This window comes from Peromyscus maniculatus, chromosome 1 (assembly GCF_049852395.1).
Source record: "Peromyscus maniculatus bairdii isolate BWxNUB_F1_BW_parent chromosome 1, HU_Pman_BW_mat_3.1, whole genome shotgun sequence".
NCBI lineage: Eukaryota > Metazoa > Chordata > Mammalia > Rodentia > Cricetidae > Peromyscus > Peromyscus maniculatus.
Window position 1 is genome coordinate 159602297 of NC_134852.1, and position 14743 is coordinate 159617039.

Below are 14743 nucleotides of genomic sequence, written 5' to 3' on the forward strand. Positions count from 1 at the left end.
ACTCAAGGTCACTGCGGTGACCGAATGAAGGTCACGGGGAAAGGCGGGGCCACGTGCGTCCGCCTCACGCAAGCAGCCACGCACTGACTCGGGAACCATGCATAGACTCTTTAATTTCTCTAGGGCTCAAATTCCATGCAGATGGGGTCGAGCTTGGGTCCAGGGAACGGGACAGGGCACGGGGCTGCCGTCTGGTCGGCCGCTTGAGCTGGAGGTTCACTGAGGCATCAAGTTCAGCCTCTTGTTCCGGCGCTTCTTGAGCCCCTCGATGTATCCCTGCAGCTCTTTAGTCATGAAGTGGCCCCTGCCAATCGTGGACCTATATGCTACGAAGAGGGCAGAGCTGAGGGCAGGGCCGTGAGCCATGGCAAAGCTTTCCCCCAGAAGGCACCACCGGTGTGATTCGAGGAACCACAGATGACTCGAGGTGGCAGTTAATGCTGGATTTGGATCTGTGTTAGTTTGGGGGTTTTGGATCACCAAGGTTACGATGTGTTACGGTGAAGAATGGAGGTGAAGGAGGCTGAAGATGCTGCAAGCCTGAGCCAGGGCTGTGAGCGCCGGCAGCTGTACAGCCTCCTCCTGGGCCACCCACTCTAACTAGTCATCCGGCCCTTTTTCCCCCTCTGGATGTTCATACCTCGTGAACAGAAGGTTAGCCAAACAACCCAATACCCAATAACTTTACCCAAATAATCCAGATGTGTCACTGTTCCCTCACCTGGGAGTGAAGCAAAGCTACACAAAGGCAGTCTGTCATCCCACTGGACAAGTGGTTTTAAGTCCTCTGAGTCACTCCATTGAGCCTGCCTGTGCCTAGTCCCTAGACTTTTAATTTTGGGGGAGCCCTTGGAATATTTGTGAGTGCTAAGGGGATCTGACAAGATATACAACACATCCTGAAACTCCACTCCCGAAACCCCAAGCCCTGCCAAAGCCACCAGGATCTTTTGTGGAAGTTGGGGTGGGGGTGCTCACTATTGAGGGCTTTGCTGAGAATATCCAGAACTTCATTCTCCATGAGTTCCATCAGGGGCAGGGGCAGCTGGAAAGGCAACAAGAAGACCCCGGTTCTGTGTGGAGCTGAAGGGCTCCCCACGTGACCTCCCCAGCCTGCCCGCCCCACCTTCCTGAAATCTGCCCCAGCCTACCTGCAGGCCTCAGCCTGCCCTCCTCCTACCCACTGCCCGCCCGCCCGCCCGCAGCAGTCTCCCCAGGCCCCTCCAACCCTGTTCTGCTGCTCGGTCCAGTAGGCTTGATGCGGTGTTCGCTTTGACGGACTGACTGACAATTCCGAAGTAGACTTTCCTAGAGAAACGCAAAGCGAAATCAGTCCACTTCAGGCTCCTGGGTCTGCTCTGGAGCAAAGCATGTATGTGTAGGCACATGGTGGATGTGGGGTTCAGAGGTTAGTTCCACATACTACCTTCACTGAAGACTGTATGGGATATCCAGCCCTAGGTTTTAGAATCCCACCCAACTGGGACCCAGAACGACTGTCCCACTGTGTGAGACACAGAGTCTTGGATTTGTCACCTGTAAATGGAGTTATAGGAATTGTCTTTTATGAGAATAGTGCATCCTCTGTGAGTGTGTTGTTGTGACTAGAACCCAGGACCTTGTATAAGCTAGATAGAACTCTACCAGTAAGCTACACTCCCAGGCCCAGAATGGCCTCTGATGGCAGTTGTGATATGTAGAGGGAACAGTACCAGAAGTTCTATGCCGGACATATAACAAGTGTTCAGTATGTGTCAATTGCTATATTGGTATCAAGCTTTTTGTTTAGACAGGGTCTCATTGTGTGGACTTAGCTGTCCTGGAACTCAATATCTAGACCAGGCTGTCTTGGAACTCACAGCTATCCACCCGCCTCTGCCTTCTGAATACTGGGATCAGGGGTGTACACTTCCACACCTGGCTTTGTTATCAGTGCTAATTCCCTGAAGAAGTTGGAAATGGGAGGGACAGAGGGTGGACACACCCAAGTCTCAACAGTGCTTGGCATACTGTGAATATATTTAATTTTTGTTTTTAACCAAGTTGGACATGGTGGTGCATGTGTGTAAATCCCAACACTCAGGAAGACACCGGGAATCCAAGGTCATCCTGGGCTACATAGTGAGACTCTCATTCCAAAAAGAAAAACAAAATAAAAATAAAGTAACTGCCGGGCAGTGGTAGTGCACGCCTTTAATCCCAGCACTCGGGAGGCAGAGCCAGGCGGATCTCTGTGAGTTCGAGGCCAGCCTGGTCTACAGAGCGAGTTCCAGAAAAGGTGCAAAGCTACACAGAGAAGCCCTGTCTCGAAAAACCAAAAAATAAAATAAAATAAAGTAACTGTTGACTTTAAAAAAAAAGGGGGGGGGGGAGACTGCAAAACAGTGAGATCCCAGCCAGGGAATGAACTCATTAAACCCACAGGTGAGGGAGGGCTCGGAATGTAGTTCAGTAGAAGAGAACTTTCCTAGTATGCGCGATGCCCTCGGTTGACACCCAGCACCACATTATACAGGAAACCCACCAGGGCTTCGCTTGTGCTGACTGCCTGCGCCTCTCTTCTGCATTTCCCGATTCTGAGTAGTAGGACGCCTGCCCGGTAGGGGGCGCTCCAAGAATGTATGTTTGCGGTAAAGCGTGAAAGATTTGCTGCCCTCACCACCACCCCCGCAACCCCCCCCCCCAGGTAATCTTGTAAACTTGGGATCCTATGGGCTTACCCCCATTTCGCAGGAAGGGAAACTGAGACCCTGGCTAGCCCCACCCCTGTACACACCTATCGCCTCGGCGAGGCCACTCTGTTCAAAGGAGGTCACAGATTCGTCGTGCTCCTCCTCATCTACCACGAGATCGCGCTCCAAGGTACTGCCACGGCGCAGCTCTAGCTCTAAACGCGCTTGCTGCTGGATCTCCTCTGGCTCGAGGTGGAGACTTTCCTTCAAGGAAATGGTGTGGCTGTACCTGCGAGACTTCTCTACATCTCTGCCTTCCTCGTCGAAGTCCTCGCAGACGTCGGCCAACGACGCGTTGGCTGTGGACATGGTGGCCGTGCTCCATAGATCACGAACATCTCCGTACAGGCTCGACCTGGCGGAACTGCGGCGACGGTGTTCGTGTTTGGTCACAGCCTGCGGGTCACACACACACACACAAAGGAAGCCAAGGGACTCGGGGAGCTAGAGAGGGCAGGAAGAATGGGCTGGAGTGGGGACTCCATGGACCAAGCGCCCAGGCTGCAAGTGTCAGGGCTCGGAGGGCCCAGGCAGACTTCTTACTTGGGAAACGTTTTCCTCCATCGTTCCGCACCAACGGACCAGTCGCCACAGGACTCAGTCGAGAAGGGGGTCACGCTCCAGGAAGGGGGAGGGGCAGAGTCTCCTCCCGGATGGCGATAATGGTCTCGCAGGAGGAGACTTCAAGCTGCAGTTGTCATTCAAGACTAAATTGCTCCCACCCCCAATATCAATGCCAAGGTTGGCGGTGCCCAGGCCAGTTCTGAGTTCGGGTCTCCTCCAGGCATGGACAAGAGTCTGAATACCCAAGCTCAGCCGAAAGGGCCACAACTTGATCAGCGTGGGTTCCCAGTGGGCTGGATATAGCCCCGCCGCAGCGCGAGAAAAGCACTCGCACACCCACTCGGGTCCCAGGAGCACGCACTCGGTGGTGCAGACTTTTTGTTTATTGATGCAGGTTTTGAGGCACAGTCGTGAGGTGTGAGGGACAAGCCGGGCCAGGACAGCGAGTCAGAAAGCTTTGGATGGTGGAATTTGGAAATGGTTGGGTGTGAGGAACCAGCCTGGGAAGAGCGGTGCCATTTGGCAACCCTTGAACACCTCCCAGGGTTACAATCGCATTGAACAAAAGAGGACTCTTTGGTCAAATAAGCCAAACATGCCTGGGCATCAGCAGGAACGAAGCCCCTGGCGGGGGTCCCGGGCCAGGGATCCTGCCCCTACACAGGCACAGCTTTGTCTCGGAGACGCGCAGGACCCCGGGGTCTCGAGGGCTTCTTGGAGGGATTGGGACGGCGGCGACCCCGAGGCGCTCGAGGCAGGGAGCAGCCACGTTCACTCTGCGTGTCTGAGGACTCATCGATGAAGGCCAGGTTCTCACTGGGGTAATCCAGAGCCGAGGCCGTGGGCGGGGAAGGTGTCTCGGCCTTCTTTGGGGGCACAGGGGATCCCGGCCTGCAGGCTGGCTCAGCAGCACCAGGTGGTGCTGGCAGGGAAGAGGGCAGGATCGGTTGCTCCTTCTCTGGTGGCGGGGCGCTGGGCCCGGCTCTCTGCGTCACCCGTGCTGTCACTGTGCCGGTCCAGCTAGCAGCCTGCGCCGTGAGGCCACCCATCTGCAGAGAGGAAACGGTGTCCGCCGATTCTGGGAACTGCCCCTTTACCAATCGCACCCACCTTTTCGCCTGGCTCTCGAGCCTCAGCCTGACCCCCGCAGACACACTATTCCTGCATTGGATCGAAGCACTCCTTCTCCAGGACCCTTTCTAGAAAGCCCCAGTTTTGTTTCAGCCTTAGCTGTCTCTCTGTAGTCGGCTAGCAAAATTCAGGTTTCAGATAAGTCGCAAAATTTAATATCAGTATGACTCATACAGTATTTGGGGCATGTTCTAAAATCTTATTTGTTGTTCATCTGAAACTCACACGTAACTGGCCTTTCTAGTTTTGTTGTTTTTAAAAGAGTCTCATTCTATAGCCCAGGCAGGTCTGAACTCGCAGCAATCCTCCTGACTCTGCTTTGCTTACCAAGTATGGGATTTATAGATGCGTTCCACCTCGCCTCCGAGTTTTTATTTACTAACCCTAGCGACCCTATCTATCCATGGAGGCCGAGGTGGTCGAGTCCCTGACAAACCTGAATTTACTCCATTGTTCCCGGTAGCGCACGCTCCGAGACTCAATTTCGGAGGAACCTACATTTTGGAGGGGAGTCTGGCTGATCAACCAGCGGCTAAGGGTACAAGAGACAAGTGACATGCATGGCGCATGCGCGGCAAAGAACAGACCCTGGGAAGCGTACCTCTGCCCGAGTGCGGCGAGACACCGCCCGCAACCAGTTGCCGATGGTGGTGAGCACCGAGGCGAAGTAGGCTAGGCCAAACAAGATCCAGAACCACGCCAGAGGTTGGTAGGCTGAGTTCTGCCCGGGGTCAGTGCCTAGATAAATCACAGGGAGAGACAAGTAAGTTGATGGGGTCAGGAGGCAAATGTGTGAGCCTCTCTGGTTCAGGGCCGGTTTCTGCACCTTGATGAGAGAGTGCCCTCCCCAGAAAAAAAAAAAAAAGGATGTGTTAGAGTGTTAGATGTATGCAAGATGAGTGTGCACGAATTGCAATTGTGTATAGTAAGAGCATGCAAGAGGGGGTGAACTTAATATATGTAGGAGCATGCACGGGACTCAGGCCGACAAGATGTAAGTGGGCATTGGGTGCTGCCTGCTGGAAGCACCATAGTGCGTTCCATGATGGGTGTGGGAGCTGGGGCAAATACCCCACAGTAGTTCATAGGCAGAGTGCAGGGATAAAGTAGTTGGGGAAAGCGCTGGGCAAAGTTAGCCTCACCGGGCACATAATCGCCAAAGCCCACGGTGGTGAGTGTCACTATGACAAAGTAGATGGCTTCCAGCTTGCTCCAGCTCTCCATATAGGAGAACACGAAGGTAGGAGTTAGGACAAAGAGCAGGCAGCCAATCAGCAGAAAGAGCACCGCGGACAGCATTCTCACCAGCCCGGGTGGCACGTGCCACTTCTGCGGGGAGGGGCGAGAGATAGGGCCATGGAGATATCCAATTCCATTCTCCCCACCCCTCCCGACCTCCATCCTGGCTTACTGCGAGGCTCCCTAGGAGTGCACACTCACATGCCAGGGACCTAGGGAAGAGTACCCTATGAGGGGCACAGTGCAGCTCACCAAGAAGATTGCTTCGATGTGACCGATGCCCCGGCGCAGAGAGGAGCCCAGCCGGTCCCCGACCCCCGCCAGCAGCATCCCGAACAGCGGGATCCCCACCAGTGCATAGAAGATACAAAAGAGACGCCCGGCGTCTGTCTGTAAGGCTGTATTGCCATAGCCTGGATAGAGGGGGCAGTGCAGGAAATGTAGGCGCGATCTGGCACCCACTGCCGCTCCCTGCACCTTCCCCCATAGGGAAACTCCTTGCCCCTTGCCTCCCTCCACATGCCCCATCTCCTCCCCCACCGATGGTAGTGATGATGGTGCCCGAGAAAAAGAAGGCGCTGCCCAGGTTCCAAGCTGATGAGTGGTTGCTGCTATTGGTCCAACTGGTGTCTGGGTTTGCACCCCCTCCCAGGGTTTCAGCCACGAGCTGCGGACAAGGCGCACAAGGAGGAACCTCAGACCTTCCCTCCAGCTGGGCCCTCCAGCTCCAGCCCTCCCCATTCCTTACACAGCTCACTGGCTGTGTATCTACCTCTCTTCCCTTCCCTGCTCTTTGGTTTTAGTTTTTGACAATGTCTCTCTGACTCTCTCTACCTAGCTATCTTTTTGTGGTTGGTTGGTCTGGTTTTTTGAGACAGCATTTCACTATGTATCCCAAGCTACCCTGAAACGTGCCGTGTGTCTGGAACTATTGATCCCTCCTGCCTCAGCCCCCCAAGTGATAGAATGAGAAACATAAAACCACCATAACTGACTTTGCATGATAGATTCCCAACTTTACAGTCGGGAGCACTGGTGCTGGGTTCCAATCTTGGCAGCCTTGGGCAAGTTAACTCATGGTTCCTCAGATTCCTCCTCTATCACATGGGGTGACTGTCAGAGCACCAACATCATAGATCTGGCATGCAGAGTAAACACTGGGTATTTGTTGGGTAATTTCCCACACAGTCATGATGTCCTGTGAGTTCCTGCTCCTATGAGTGTGAGACTCCACCCCCCACCCCACCCCCCACTGCTGCAGTGGAAAGTGAGTCTGAGTACCTGGACTCTAAACAATGTATTAAAAGGTGAGACCTTCACATGCCATCAAATGTTGTGGCCACTTTTAGAAGGTTTATATGTGTGTGCTTGTGTGCACACGCCACCTCGTAACATCCAAGCCAAACCCAGTATTTCATATGGAGTGCTCCATAAGCGTGACTGAATGAGTGAAGTGCCAGGGCCATGCTTTTCTTGCCTACCTGCAGATTCCCCAGGGGAACGATCTGTGTCTGGAAAGAGCTTGCCCTGGGTGCTGGAATGTCAGAGCACCCAGAAGATGAGAGGAAGAAGGGCCCTTCCCCATACTAAGCAAGGACAGAATCCACAGAGAAGTTTACAGTCTGTCTCATCTCCATGGCAGCCCCCATTAGCAAGACCTACTCCAAGTTCATCCTCCCTGGAGTAACTGCTGCAAACCCTCAAGGCTCTGATTTGTCCGGAGGAGAGTCCAGACTCCTTAGCTTAGCATTTATTTAGTTTTTAGTTATTATTTTGAAAAAAAAAAAGTCTCATATAGCCTAGGCTAACCTCAAACTCACTAAGTAGTCAAGGATGGCTTTGAACTCCCGATCCTCTTGCCTCTACTAAGTGCTGACATTACAGGTGTGAGCTACCCTATCCAGTTTTGGTAGTGCTGGAGAGATACCCAAGCCTGCAGCATGCTAGGCTAGTACCTATCAATCTATCAGCTGAGCCACACATCCCCACTCGCTCTTATTGGAGGGTTGTTTGCTTTTGTTTTGGGAGTCTTTCTTACTCAGTAGCCCAGGCTAACCTGGAACTCACAGCAGTCCTCCTGCCTCAGCCTGGCACAGCACTTTTTCTAACCTGGTCTCCACCTTTCCTCAGACTTCTCTCTTGAGATTGTGATTTAGCACCCCAAAAAACAGCAGCCTTCTCCCCAGATTCTCTGAGGTGATTCCATTTTCTGTAATAATGGTCTTTGAATAAAGAGGTGAAATGTCTGGTTAAAAGTGATTTAAGTTTTTCTAAGATTTATTTTATATGTTTATTTTATTGTGTATATGTATGTATGTATGTATGTCATGTACATGCCTGGTGCCCACAGAGGCCAGAAAAGGGTGTCAGATTCTCTGGATCTAGAGTTACAGATGGTTATGAGCCACTGTTGGGGTGCTGAGAGCCAAACCCAGGTCCCCTACAAGAGCAGCAAGTACTCCAAACTGCTGAGCCATCTCCCCAGCCCCAGTGATTTATGTTTTATTTATTTGGCAACCTTCCCTCACATCCCCAAATCCTTCATCATCCAGTGTGTTCTGACTTTTGTTTCAAATGACCAGGCGTCTGCTCTCTCCAGTTTCTGCTACACTCTGAGCTTGTCAGCTTCCGCTCTATTGCCATGCTGTTCCTCTGCCTGGGGCTTGTTTGGCCCCACACTCAGAATCCTGTCCCTCTCACTTGGTACTTTCCCACTGCCAGCTCCCCCTAAAGCCTCTGCATTCTGCTTCATTCCCAGCACACAACCCAAGGCCCAGCAACCAGTGGGTGCTTAGTGAAGAAGGAAGGAATCTCCCTTTCCACGGCTTCCTACAGTCTGTCCCTGGATCTGTGCCTTAGATGTGACAGCACTGAGAAGCCCCATCTGCTTCACCCCAATATTTGTGCCTCTACCCACCCCCAGCACACACAGGCGTATCGTTGCTGCAGGACTCACTCATTCAGGGAGTGGCTGCTGTTGTTAAGAGAAGCAGAGCAACAGCCACCCACCCTGTAGGCTCCCGGTCTCTCCCTTTCTTCTTCCTCATCCCAGAATAAAGCAATTCCATTGTGAAGATAAATAGGTCACACTCCCTCCCTCCCTCTGCCCTGTGGTCTGGCCAGGCACACTCTCCACCCAGGCACTTCTGAGCAGAGCTTGTCCTGATTTCTGGAAGTGGGAGAGAGCATCACTCTGCCCGTATCTTGGCACTGGATCCTGCCACCTTAGGAATCAGTTGGAACTCTGAGGTTTACAGGCAGACCCTCCACAAAGAACAGTCAGGGAATGAGGGGTACTCTTCTGCCAAGTGAGAAAAACTAATTTATCAAGGTTAAGCCAGAGCTTTCCAGAGCGGTGACTGAGAAATCAAAGGGAGCGACACAGGAACTCACAATCTGGACCCATGAAGGCTGAAGCCCACAGCTTCCCTTCATGACTGGATGGAGACTGATCTACAGTAGCTTGGAAAAGCCTGACACCACCACCCCCCCCTCCCACTTGCTTGGCTGCTGAGCATGAGGGAGGAGGGACTCCTGAACTGGCATCCACAGTGGGAGGAGCAGAAGAAGCCCTCTAAAGTCACCTGTACTTGTTTATGTGCAAACTTTGGGGGCGCAGCGGGAGGTGTTCGCCGGATCTTTGGGTTTCTCTAAAGCATCTGAACTAAAAACATACATAGGAGCTTGTGTGGGAGGAGCAGCCAACATTAGCAAGTAAAAACTCTGCGGGGGGGCCGGGTATGGTTGTTCCGGCTTGTAATCCCAGTGCTCTGGAGGCTGAGGCAAGACAAGACAGTCCTGAGTTCAAGGTCAGTTTGTGTGGCACAGTGAGTGCCCGGCCAGTCAGGGCCACATAGCAAGCCCCTGTCTCAAAAAAACAAAAATCATTACCAGGGTTATATTTAAATTCAGCTGTTTAGCTGAAAGTCCCAAGTGACTGAACATCTAAGATTTGGTCTGGTGACCTAATGATGTTAGACCTGGACAAATGTAGCATGTGCTCCAGCCACTTATTCATTCCATTCATTTATTTGTCCGTTTTCCCTTCCTTCTATCAGCATCACACAGGGAAGGAGGCGTTCCAGGAAGCCTTATGCCAGCACACACAGGTAGCAACAACAGCATGGCCAGCATTTTGTAAACACCCCCAGATGCACCCAGCCCTCATGCATGTCTGGAGGCAGCCTCCCCCCACCCCTGAGCAGGACCCCACTGCTGACCAGTTCTGCCGACCCACCTTGATGAATTTCGTCAGGTTCTCTTGGCTCACACAAGGATAGTCCTTCAGAAACTTGTCTCGGCCATCCTCCAGCTTCTTCTGAACCTGCTGCTCATGAGGCTGCTCTAGAGCCTGGAACACTAGAGCCCCAGATACCAAGTAAAGCAGCACCAGTGCCAGCAGGGCCAGGAGTGTGGTGCTGCGCATGGCCCTTCCAGAGGCAGGTCCGGCTCCGCTTCCTGCCTGGGAAGGAGGAGCGGGGAGCTCCTGGGGAGCAGTAGTCACTGCAGGCCAAACCAAGGATTATGGGGTCAAGGAGAGATCTGACACCCACATCCTCCTTTTCTATCTTAGACTCCCCAAGGTTTTGGAACCCCTAGCCTTATTGTCCATGGATATAACACCCCCCCCCCGCCCCCCAGCATCCTCTGGTTAGACATCTAGTTCCAGGTACTAACACCTAGACCGCCACCTCCAGCCTCCCTCTTACCTCCGGGGCCTAACCATCAGGAGAGTAGGAGGAAGAAGGAGACAGCCTCGGAAGAGGCAGGGTAAGTGAGAAATGTGGGGAGTTGTGAGCCATAGGGAGCCTTGGAGAAGACCAAGGGAAGACCAGGGCTTTCCAAGGCAAAGCAGGAGGAAAGGCTGGAGCCCGCAAAACAGGAGACAGGAATAGCAGGTCCATACTTGACTCTCCCAATGCGGCTGTGGCAGCCTCCTCAGATGCATCTGTCCCTTCCTGCCTTTCCCGAGTCCAGGCTAGCAGGGATCAGCGGGGCAGGGATCCTCCAGGGTCCCCACCCGCCCGCTGGGCTTTCGAGGAACCCAGAGGCAGATCTGGCTGCAGGGTAGAGGCAAGGCCCAGAGCCAGGTACAGGAAGGGTAGGCACCAGGTTCCCGAAAGAAGGGAGGCACGGGGTGGGAAGGGCAGCATGGATACAGCAGCCCACGGGACAGCTGTCACCTAGGGAGCAGCGGGAGATGGCAGGCGCGCGCGCGAGCACACACACGCGCGCGCACACACAGACACGCATATATATATTTTATATATATATGCTGTCCGCCACACGTGCCACAAAGATCCGCGATCCCGCACTCCACCCCTCGGCTCTAGCCGCAAGCTGCCCAGGCTGCAGGCATAGCACTGCACCACATTCCAGCAGACCCCGGCGCAACTGACCACCATGGGCGTGCCCGCGGTGCCGAACCACCTTAGATGTCCACGCGCACGGGCACGCACACACACACACACACACACACACACACACACACACACCAGATCCGTGTGACACCGCACGGCAGCCACTTGCTCCCACCACCTCCCCCCGCGTCCTTACGCCGACGCCTCCGAGCGTGACCCGAGACGGGACGCACCGTCACACCACTCGAGGAGGGCATTCACGCGCGGGAGGTGGGTGTCCCGCTCTGCCGGTCGCCTCCCAGCTCCCGGCCCGATATTCAGCCCACGTCCCCGCGCCTGCTCCCCACTTACTGTCTGCCCCTCTGCGGCTGCGGCTTTGGCTGCAGCCAGGTCTCCCGCGCCGCCTCGCGCGGGTACGGGCTGGGTCACGGAAGTGGTGGCAGCCGGGGACCGAGCGGTCGGCCTTCAGGCTGGGACACCACCCCCTCCTTTCCACCCTCAAAACCCCCCTCCCCGGGCGCTTAACCCTACCACAGCTACGTCTCCTAGTCTCCTACGTGCCGCACCCTCGCCACCGGCTCTCGCTGTCACTCGCCTTGCACTCAGCCCTTTACCTGCACCCTCTGGGCTCCCCAATCCTGGCTTGTCCTGGCCAGTGAGCAGCAGAAGAGCTAGAGAGCGGTCGACGCGGAGTCCAACCTTCCAGGCTGGTATCGGAGCCCCAGCGCTGCCCTAACCTGGACATCAGTTGGCCCGGGGCTCAGGACAGCCGTCGCACTCATCTCCTGGAATCTTCTAGGTCTATTACTGGACTGGGAAGAGCCCTCTTTCTCCGCCCATGGGGATAGTCAGGCCCTTGGGCTCAGCACTTATGAGGGAGAGGCCCTCAGGGAGAAAGGGGTATGTGGGGGTGGGGGGCGGGGAGATCTCTTTGAGGCCACCTGGATTTAACCAGCTGTATGGGCTGGGTCCCAGCTCTGCGAAGTCACTGATGGAGCATCTCCTGATCTGGCTGCATCCCCAGCTCTGATCCTCCAGGTCTTGGAGTAACTCCCCCACCCCCGGAGAGGGGCCAGCAGCTGCCTGCCAATCCTAGCAGGCAGAGTAGAGTGCTAGCATTTTCTGAAGAGCTAAGACTGGGTCCTATGCGGTCTCTGCTCTTCCCTGTTCCCTGTTCACGTTCATATCCATTTCTTTACTGATCTCCCCAGTCTCTCCTGCAGCATTTGGAGATCCTATGGGCTTGTGGTCCATACTTTTTATTGTTGTTTTGCTTTTTGGAATCGGGGTTTCTCTTTGTCCTGGAACTCACTTTGTAGACTAGTGTGGCTTCAAACTCAGAGATCTGCCTGTCTATGACTTCTGAGTGCTGGGATTAAAGGTACACGCCACCATACCAGGCCCAGCGGCGATGGTCAGTAGTTTTAAGCCTAGAGTTTAAGGTGACCACCCCAGATGGGAGGGGGCCAGGGCAGGTTATCAAACTCTCTAGAGTCTTCCTGTCCCCACTTACAGTAAAATAATTTTCTCCGGGTGCTGATTGGAGCGTTTAAGAGGTCAGTGTTTATAAAATGCTCAAAGGCTGGCACACACAATTAAGTGCTCTATAAATGTTAGCAATTTTGCTTCCACCCAAAGTGATTGTCTAGCTTACTGCTGAAGTCCTGAGCCTCTGATGTTCTCTCTGGAGACCTTGCAGACCTGGCTCCAGGATGCTCCCAAAGAAAGGGCTTCAAGGCAGACTCATTGCTAGGCTGAGATCCCAGAGGAGCTGGAATCACCAGGTTTCTGGGCAGGAGTCACAGGCTCTGATAAGCAATCCTGAGCCTCAGGGCAGAGCTGCCAAGATGTCATGTCAGGAGTGCAGGGCACTGACTAAACTGTTGGGGGGCAGGAGGCAGGAGCTGACTGCAAGTGACCAGGCAATCAGGGGAACCCATACCCACGTGAGGAGATGGAGGTGGGCCACAGCAACACCTCTTGACACTTGAAGGCCACATTAGAAGTGGTGACAGAAACAAACGAGACCTCAGGTCAATGAGATTGCTCAGTGCTGCATAAGGCTGCTTACCACCAAGCCTGAAATTCCAAGTTTGATTCCTGGAACCCCATACCTGTATGTGTGTCTGTGTATGCACACCCATGCTACACACACCCCACAATTAAAATAAGAGAGTATTAGCCGGGCGGTGGTGGCCCACGCCTTTAATCCCAGCACTCGGGAGGCAGAGGCAGGCAGATCTCTGTGAGTTCGAGGCCAGCCTGGGCTAACAAGTGAGTCCTAGGAAAGGTGCAAAGCTACACAGAGAAACCCTGTCTCAAAAAATCAAAAAAAAAAAAAAAAGAGAGAGAGAGAGTATTAAAGGGCGGGGGCTGAGAGAGAGAGAGAGAGAGAGAGAGAGAGAGAGTATTAAAAGGGGGGGGGGCTGGAGAGATGGCTCAGTGGTTAAGAGCACTGACTGCTCTTCCAGAGGTCCTGAGTTCAGTTCTCAGCAACCACATGGTGGCTCACAACCACCTAATGAGATCTGGTGCCCTCTTCTGGTGTGCAGGCATACATGCAGATAGAATACTGTATACATAATAAATAAATAAATCTTAAAAAAGAGAGAGAGAGAGAGTATTAAAGGAACTAGGCCTGCACAAAGCTTAGTCCATTTGAAGACAAGATGCCCAAAAGACTGTAGAGATGGCTTAATGGTTAAAAGCACTTGCTGGGGGTCCTCTGAAAGCTGTAGTGGGTAGCCATTCCAGCTTTGATCTGGAAATTCCAACCCCCATTGAGGCTTCGGTAACTGTCACGCCTACAAGGCAGGGCCGAGAGAGGACGCTGAAGACCTGAGATCCGAATGCACTGGCCCTCTTGGTTCCTGGACCCTGGACACTGGAGGTAGACCGAGCAGAGTTCTCCAGAGAACACCGCCAGACTGCGCTACACCTTTCCCAGACCCTGTTACCTATCCCTTCACTTGTAAGTTACCCCACAAAATAAACCTCCCTTTTAACTACGTGGAGTGGCCTTAATAATTTTACCAATATCTGGTGCCCAACGTGAGTTTCCAGCACTGATAGCTGTAACTCTAGTTCCAGGGAATCTGATGCCCTCTTCTGGCTTCCTTGGGCACCACATACAGGTACAGATACACCTATACACACATTAAAAACAAATCTTAGGGAAAAAAAAAAGATGCCAAACAGGCTAGGTAGACATGATGGTACACGCCTGTATCCCAGCAGTTGACAGGTAGAGGTAGGAGTGTCAGGAGTTCAAAGTTATCTTCAGCTACCTACAAGGTCTCTGTCTCAAAAAGCTGAAATTGGGTCAATGAGATGATGCAACAGGTAAAGGTCTTTGCCACCAAGCCTGATGACATAAATTCTGTCCCCTGATCCATATGGTGAGAGGAGTGAGCCAACCAGTAAGTTGTCACCTGACCTCTACATATGTGTGTGCTGTGACAAGTGCTTGTCCACACAGACACACAGATATGTTAATTTAAAAATGATAGTTGGGCACTGTGGCACACCCCTTTAATCGCTCAGCACTAGAGAGGCTGAGGCAGGGAAATCTCTGTGAGTTCAAGGCCAGCCTGGTCTATAGCTGGAGTTCCAGGACAGCCAGGGCTACACAGAAGAACCCATCTCAAAAAACAAGAAAGTCAGAGGGCTGGTGAGATGGCTGGGTGGCCAAGGGCACTGGCTGCCAAGCCTGGCAGC

At 53.4% G+C, this 14743-nt stretch overlaps 2 protein-coding genes across 5 annotated transcripts; both read right to left on the reverse strand.

Annotated features, from left to right (window-relative positions):
• Positions 1 to 95: 95 nt before the first annotated feature.
• On the reverse strand, positions 96 to 3426 carry Catsperz (catsper channel auxiliary subunit zeta). Of its 2 annotated transcripts, none has more exons than XM_042259919.2 (5): positions 3276 to 3426; positions 2777 to 3128; positions 1229 to 1308; positions 979 to 1045; positions 96 to 319 (listed from the first exon to the last, which is right to left on the reverse strand). In XM_042259919.2, exons 1-5 carry the CDS (start codon positions 3294 to 3296, stop codon positions 291 to 293), a joined length of 549 nt encoding a protein of 182 aa, XP_042115853.1. In that variant the 5' UTR covers positions 3297 to 3426; the 3' UTR covers positions 96 to 290. The 2 variants fall into 2 exon arrangements, with proteins under 2 accessions (XP_042115853.1, XP_006980779.1); XM_006980717.4 differs by having other exon boundaries at positions 96 to 326.
• Positions 3427 to 3636: 210 nt separating this feature from the next.
• On the reverse strand, positions 3637 to 12058 carry Kcnk4 (potassium two pore domain channel subfamily K member 4). 3 transcript variants are annotated; one of them, XM_015999157.3, is made up of 7 exons: positions 11641 to 12058; positions 9904 to 10169; positions 6207 to 6333; positions 5919 to 6079; positions 5570 to 5756; positions 5029 to 5165; positions 3637 to 4345 (listed from the first exon to the last, which is right to left on the reverse strand). In XM_015999157.3, exons 2-7 carry the CDS (start codon positions 10090 to 10092, stop codon positions 3953 to 3955), a joined length of 1194 nt encoding a protein of 397 aa, XP_015854643.2. In that variant the 5' UTR covers positions 10093 to 10169; positions 11641 to 12058; the 3' UTR covers positions 3637 to 3952. The 3 variants fall into 3 exon arrangements, with proteins under 3 accessions (XP_015854643.2, XP_076414435.1, XP_076414429.1); XM_076558320.1 differs by lacking the exons at positions 6207 to 6333; positions 11641 to 12058 and having other exon boundaries at positions 9904 to 10011; XM_076558314.1 differs by lacking the exon at positions 11641 to 12058 and having other exon boundaries at positions 5919 to 9530; positions 9904 to 9992.
• Positions 12059 to 14743: the final 2685 nt, after the last annotated feature.

Coding starts and splice junctions, on each gene's coding strand:
- Catsperz (XM_006980717.4), bottom strand. CDS start 3,296: ATGGAGGAAAACGTTTCCCAA. Junction 3,129..3,275: donor TGGAGGAAAACGTTTCCCAA/GTAAGAAGTCTG, acceptor TGTGACCCGCAG/GCTGTGACCAAACACGAACA. Junction 327..978: donor TCTCAGCAAAGCCCTCAATA/GTGAGCACCCCC, acceptor CCCTCTTCGTAG/CATATAGGTCCACGATTGGC.
- Kcnk4 (XM_076558314.1), bottom strand. CDS start 6,407: ATGGGGAGGGCTGGAGCTGGAGGGCCCAGCTGGAGGGAAGGTCTGAGG. Junction 5,166..5,569: donor CTTTGGCGATTATGTGCCCG/GTGAGGCTAACT, acceptor TGATTTATCTAG/GCACTGACCCCGGGCAGAAC. Junction 4,346..5,028: donor CTCGCCGCACTCGGGCAGAG/GTACGCTTCCCA, acceptor TCCTCTCTGCAG/ATGGGTGGCCTCACGGCGCA.